The sequence below is a fragment of the Sinocyclocheilus anshuiensis genome, unplaced genomic scaffold, assembly GCF_001515605.1.
Source record: "Sinocyclocheilus anshuiensis isolate Anshui unplaced genomic scaffold, SAMN03320099.WGS_v1.1 scaffold283, whole genome shotgun sequence".
Classification (NCBI taxonomy): Eukaryota; Metazoa; Chordata; class Actinopteri; order Cypriniformes; family Cyprinidae; genus Sinocyclocheilus; species Sinocyclocheilus anshuiensis.
This window is the reverse complement of record NW_015549605.1, coordinates 5,468,425-5,475,597: the sequence shown is the minus strand read 5'-3', so window position 1 is coordinate 5,475,597 and position 7,173 is coordinate 5,468,425. Positions and strand designations below refer to the sequence as shown.

At 38.4% G+C, this 7,173-nt stretch overlaps 1 protein-coding gene across 3 annotated transcripts in view; it reads right to left on the bottom strand.

The window, feature by feature from the left end:
• Positions 1 to 806: 806 nt before the first annotated feature.
• Positions 807 to 7,173, bottom strand: part of LOC107658951 (cGMP-inhibited 3',5'-cyclic phosphodiesterase A) — a 97,478-nt gene continuing 91,111 nt past the window's right edge. For all 3 annotated transcript variants that reach the window (XM_016447686.1, XM_016447688.1, XM_016447687.1), the window contains 2 exons: positions 3,638 to 3,896; positions 807 to 2,478 (listed from right to left, as the gene is read on the bottom strand). In XM_016447686.1, coding sequence (XP_016303172.1) covers positions 2,105 to 2,478; positions 3,638 to 3,896 — 633 coding nt within the window. In that variant the 3' untranslated portion in view covers positions 807 to 2,104. The remainder of the gene's footprint in view (positions 2,479 to 3,637; positions 3,897 to 7,173) is intronic.

The following is a 7,173-nucleotide window of genomic DNA, read 5'->3' as shown; positions in this document are numbered from 1 at the left end:
GGATCTAACAATATACTTAGGATTTTATTGTCGGTTATGATTAAGTTCATTTTGTTTTGGGAAATACACAGTAAAGACAACTGTATAATTTAACACTCTGATGTATGATGTCCACTACAGTGGACAGATCTTTAAAAGCCATTTTTAAGTTGATAACTTTTCAACAATTCATTGCAACAATCCTTTTTATATGCTTATTATGGCAACCTAAATTCAAAATGGAAAACAAACGTGACGCACCACATAACTACTGCTACCTTTTATTGCAGTGGACAGTAACGCTCTAAAATGCATTATCAAACTAGGAATTAATATATATTTTCTTTAAAGAAAAGTTGATAAAAACATTAAGACTATTTTAATTTGTGATTTAATAACTCATGCACCAAAGGGTTAATATCTCCGGCCTGGGGTTACAAATCTACGGCCTAAAGCAGAAATATAATATACCCTCTCAAATTGGGGCCATGTACAAATAAAAAGCACTCATACTGCATCGCAAGCACACACGGCCTTTACATGCTCCTGATGGGGTTTCGTACTTTGGGGAGAATGGATTTGTACTTCATATTTGGCACACGCACACGTGAGCTGTGTGAGATCTACACAGCAACCAAAAGAAAGTGCAATTGGAAACGCTACCAATCTGCTGTACACATAAGGTCGGTATTGCTTAAATAATTTGCCGGACTACATTGCACCACATTGCCTGGTAATATTAAGGCTTACACTGCATTGCGATCGAAGGGGACGTTTCAAAGATGAGCACGTGACCGTCGTGTCCTACCTAGGCGTTTTTAATTGGCTCTCCTTCAAAGCGACTGAAGGCGTCTGATTAGACATCGGACCCGAGGTGATTAAGCCCACAGAAGTGTTTCATCTCGCCGTCGCAAGCAATCTGCCTCTTTCGGTACATCAAAGGCGAGCGCGGACAGCCGTGTCGACCGGTGCGCGTAGCTCATGTGCGGCACATGCTCTCATGTGAGAGGGACGCCGTTCGTCGTTTCATCCCTTGGGCTGAGGAGCTGACCACAGCGGCGGCTGCGTGAGACGACCACATAACCACAGCCTTGTTCGGAGGGAAAACATGTGACTGCGGGGGAATGCGGGAGCCTGAGGCCTTCCCATCGTCCCAGTTTGCGCCTTTGATCAGCCAAACTTGCTAGAGCAGTTCACTTGGCTCTCAAACTCAGCTTAAATGCAAGAACAGAAGGAGGGAGAATAAGAGCGTCTATAGTTTCGGACGGTACAATGTTTGATGACTAGGGATGAGGCGATGTACTATTGCACGCCGTATGCATTTGTGTATATATTTATCAAATCACCTGGTAAAACAACGATTGGGCTAAAAGGCCATTGGCGTTTTGAAGAAGTTACAGTTTTAAAAAACAACAAATCAAGATCCAAAAGATTAGAAAGCTGCAAGAAAGTCTGTAAAAACCAATGACTCCTTGTACAGTTATCTGAAAAAAGTCTGATCCTGAGAAACGCAAAATCTCAGCTCGTGGAATGCCGAGGGAAAACGGTGAGGGAAGGGAATGACAAGCATTGGGCTCGACGCCTTCGGAAATGAGACAGTGGAGCAAGCGTTTGCTGTAGTGATGCTCTGGAAAGGAAAAAGAAAGAGCAATGGCAGGACAGACACGCAAACACATAGTGTATCTTTTCACAAACGCATGCAGTTTCTGGAGCGTTTGCTTTCGTCCGCTGCCCACGATGGGATACACCATTCCCCGACTTTGACACTGAGCTCCTCGGAAATGCTTGTTGAGCCTGCAAAACTTCAGGTCATTGGGACCCCTGTCGCAGTATTGGAGGTTAAGGTGCAGCTGGAGAAGGACTTGCAAAACTGACCAACGTAAGTCTAGAAAATATAGGAAACCCCCTGGAGAACTCCTTGTCCCGGACAATTTTAGCATCAAACCTCAAAAGTTCACCGCCTGCTCATTGTTAGTCAAACCCTTCATCCCGAACCACCCCGTCCCACCCTGTTTCCTTTAGGCACATGTTCCCCAAGCATCTACAGTGTTGTGTCTAAGTGATGTGCTGGCAACCATTTCTTAGAAGTCTCGCTTGCCGATGAAACGCTTTTAGACGACGTCATTCATTCCGGATCCTCTTTCTCGTCTTCCTCTCGTTTTCCCATTAGCTCCGCGTCATCTTCTACAGTCTTCGCAGTCTCGTCCACTTCCTCTACAGTCTCGCCATCTTTTTCCTCTGTTTCATGTGTCTCGTCAGGTGCAGGACTCTCCTCCTCCTCCTGGTCGTCTGCAGGCTCCTCCTTGCTCCCTGGCTCCTCCTCCTCCTCATCGATGGCTAGGATTGGCTCAGGGGTGTTAGTGAGGCATGTGGACTCCTCCCCTTCTGTCTGGCTTTGGGACTCTTCAGCGATGACCTTCTTCCACATCTCGTGGTTCTCCAGCAGGTGCTGGGTGATCTGGCAGAACACTTTCCGTCGTTTCTTGGGTGCTGGTTTCTCTATAGTAAACACAGTAAAGAAAGAGAGTGTTAATGGCTTCTTCACACTAGCAGCTTTAATGAGGACTTTGATTTTTGTTTTGTAGAGAAATGTTGCATGTAAAAACAAAAACATCAGTCATGCAGTGTGCCTTCATTTCTTACACATCGATCCATATATATAATATTTAATATTCATAAAATAAATATTTTACTACTTTAAGTGATGATTTTGATTTTTGTTTTTGTAGAGAAATGTTGCATATAAAAGTAAACAAGCAATGTTTTTATTTCTTAAATACACATTTAAAGACACGTACATAATATTTGCTATATATAAAATAATGAAAAAAAATAATTGAATTAAATTAATCCAAAGACATATTTGATCTTATATCTTTATCTTATATCTTTACTGCTTAAATACACACTGATCCACATAAAAGGTAATTCATATTTATAAAATAAATTAAATGAATGCAAAAACAACCTTATATATTTATTTTAAATATAGTAGTCAACATCTGAAGTGGATCAAAAAAGTTCATCAAAGTTGTCCTAATACAAGAACGCATTCTGGTTTGAGGTTTTAGGACAACTTTGATGAAAGGTTTTGATCCACTTCAAATGTTGACAACTGTATATTATTTAGTATTGCAAATATAGTTTGTCTTAGCAGTGATTATTTTTTTGTAGAGATATGTTGCATATAAAAGTAAAGGTCTTTACTGATTAAATACCTCCGATCCACATAAATAATATTTAATATTCAAAAAAGAATTAAAAATAAAAGTAATTAAATTAAATGCAAAGACATTTTATCTTATATATTTATTTGTTAGTATTGCAAATATAATTTGTCTTATTTGACTAGGGGCGTGTTTGTTTTGGTGATTTCAAATATCAACATTGGCTACCAGAAATCGCTTACCCTGCCTTTAAGTGATGTCATTAGTTTTTGTTTTTGCAGAGAAATACTGCATAATTTACGTCAAATAAGTGTGTCCTGATCTACAGATTGTGAACTTCCCATACATCACTTTGTGTTCATTTTCTGCTTCAATTCAGTTCAGTCTAAATGAGGAAAGAATCTAAAACTGAGTCCACGCTCCTACCTCAATGCAATTTGGACCAGATTTTGTACTTGATATAAAGTTTGAGGAGAAAAACGTGAACTCACGGGAAAGTTCAGAGCTGGAAGAGGTGTCTTCCTCCGGTGTGTCTTCCTCCTCCTCTTCATCTGTCTCTTCCTCAGCCTCCTCGCCCTCTTTGGGCAGAGGGTCGACCCAGTGGCCGGGCATGAGAGCGGCTGAATCGTATGAGCTGCAGAGAGGCCCCACGATGTGTGTGATGAAGGACTCCTGCAGTTTGGCCAACTGCGGTGCTGAGCGGTCCATGAAGGGGCTGATGGGAAGGCCCAAACTGGACTCTTCATCACCCTGAAACACCAGAAAGAAAAGAAAAAAACCACTTGTAAACATATATGTGTAAAGTCCCGTTCACACCAAGAGTGATAACTATAATCAGATAACTATATTAGCATCCAGACCAATGCTCAATATTGTTCTGTTTACTATAATCACGTGCTGCGGTTTTGTCACCTGTTGCTTTAAATCAGGGATGTCAAACTTCAGTGGAGGGCCGCAGCCCTGCAGAGTTTAGCTCCAACCCTGCTCCAACACACAAAACATGTAGTTTTCAATTGAGCCTGAAGGACTTGATTAGCTGGATCAGGTGTGTTTAATTAGGGTTGGAGCTAAACTCTGCAGGGCTGTGGCCATCCAGGAATTGAGTTTGACACCCCTGCTTTAAATGCTCAAGCTCTTTAAAGCAGGATGGATTCTGATTGGTTGTAAATGTTTTTATCATTCATCAGGTGGAAGAAATCATTCTGAAAGTGATTCCAATGATATCGTTTCTCTTTGTCGTTATGGTTATGGTGTGGACTTACCTATTCTTTAAGAATTTGAATGATTATTAAAACATTATAGTTATCATTATAGTTATCATCCTTGATGTGAACGGACTTTTAGGCTGCAACCTCTGCAACAGAACACTCATTTTTATGATTCAATCAATTCACAATGGACTCATTTCTAATAGAAAAATCACGGTCTGCCCACATTATAGAAGTAAAATGGTTTACAAATGTTGTTTCATATTGACTAAGTGGAAAAACATTTGAAATCCTTTTTGGTTGCTATAACATGGAAGCCTGTTTCCACCACAGGATAAAACATAAAAAAAAAAAAAAAAGGTAAATGCCTCACAATTTTGACTTTGTTTCAGAATTCAGAATTTCGAGATATAAACTCAGAATTGTGAGATTTAAATGCAGAATTGCAAGAACTAAATTCAGAATTGTGAGATTTAAATGCAGAATTGTGAGATATCAACTCAGAATTGCGAGATCTAAATGCAGAATTGCGAGAAACAAAGTCTGAATTATGAGATAAAAACAAAGTCAAACATTTTTTTTTCAAATTCAGTTTGACCAAAGTCTTTGTGAAATGGTTCAGTCAGGTTTTATTTGGCAATAATAAAAGACTGTGATTATAATTTACGTGAAATAATACGTGTGTCCTGATCTACAGATTGTGATGGAAATCAAAATGGGAAATTTTAACCTCACACGTCACTTTTTGTGAGATATAAACTTGGAATTGTGAGAAAAAAAGTCAGAATTCTAAATTTACATCTTGCAATTCTGACTATTATTATATATTTTTTTTACAGAATTGCAAGTTTAAATTCCAACAAAGTCTGAATTGTGAGATAAAAGTGGCAATTACCTTTTTAATATTTTTATCCCGTGGCGGAAACAAGCTTCCATACTATAAATGAAATCTTCTGGAATCAAATGAAATCAACTGAAACTAAAATGGTCCTTTATCTGCACTTCCTTCTACAGTAGTATTTGGATGAAGCGCATCATGGGAACTGATGTCACCAGACAGCATTCCTCATATTAGCAAGCATATGAAATCAGTATCACATCATTTCACATTAAAATTCATCCTGAGAAAAGAAAAGCATTCAGCGATGCTGCAAATATGCATTTCATTTAGATTCATAAATGCTCCACATAGTGCAGATTAATCTGATCTGACTGATGCCTGATTTGAAGCATTTTTATTCACATTTTCAAAGAAAACTCTATTTATGCAGCAGCTATTTTATACTCATCTATTACATTAAACAAATAACGATATTACCAAGCAGGGAACAGTATGCTCAGTATATTCAAGCACAGCTGAAGAGTCACACACTTGATTGGATTTTTCCAGTTCAGGAGAGAAACATACTTCACAGACATTCGACTGCTATAAAACTAGGTCAGCCTTCCCATGGACGGGGGAAATGCACCCAGCCACGCGAGGTCTGGCCTTTTTATTATTTATTTCAGATTACAGTATCGAAACAAGTAAGGAATCAGAGATCGGAAGAACCTCATATAGTCGGTGTGAAAACATATACTCCGCAATACCTGGAAATAAACAATGAGATCGGCGTAACAACAGACAAGGTCTTATGTTGCCATGGCAACCGCGCGGTGATGTCGTCAGAGGGCAGTAATGTATGTGCGCTGTGTTCTGTCAGGTGCTACTCAGAAGTGCTGGAGAAATGAATCATTCAAGAAACGAAACAGGGAGGGGAGAAAACAGGCTCCTTTGAAGCATATAATTTCTGGTCCCTTTTGAAATGCGCTGAATATGGCCAGGGGTGGTCATATGACGCTTTGTAGCTCTGTGACAGGGTCCTGACACAACTGGGTCATCCTCACTCTGTGTTCCTCACAATAATAGACGCAGTGTTTTATTACTCATCGCCGGCATCCAAACAAGCCCTTAACTCTTTGAGAAACGCTAACGGAAGATACCAAATCATGACTGGTTGAACAAGCGTGCATGATGTACCGCAGTGGTCAATCTACTGCTTTGGCCAATATTATGCTAATAATTAATGCACTTTAATTAGGTTAAATGTAAACATTTCTAAAATAAACATGTACACAAAATGTAGCATTTGAAAATAGTAAAAGTGGTATTTTATCATTGACGAGCGCAAGTGTCTATTTACTTCTTACTTCTTAAGACGTATATAACGTCTTAAAGTGTTTTATGAAAATATGAAAATTTTATGCTTAAAATAAGAACAAATCTTCTTTTTTGAAACCACTGAAAGATGCTTTTTTGTTTGTTTGTTTTAAGCATAAACTCAATTCCGAATTGTGAGATATAAACTCAGAATTGAGATATACTGTATTGCACAATTGTGAGATATAAATGCAGAATTGCGAGATATACTGCCAGATATAAAGCAAAATTGTGAGATATAAACTCATAATGGCGAGATATAAGCGCAGAATTGCGAGACATAAAGCAAAATTATGAGATATAAACTGTGAGATATAAAGCAGAATTGTGAGATATTAAGTAAATTCTGAGATATAAATGGAGAATTGTGAGACATAAACAGAATTGCAAGATATTGACGCAGAATTGCGAGAAATAAACTCAGAATTGTGAAATATAAACTGGTAATTCTGAGGGGATTTATGAGATATAATCTTGCAATTGTGATATATAATGTGATATATAATATATATATGAGATATACAGTGGGTACGGAAAGTATTCAGACCCCCTTCAATTTTTCACTCTTTGTTATATTGCAGCCATTTGCTAAAATCATTTAAGTTAATTTTTTTTCCTC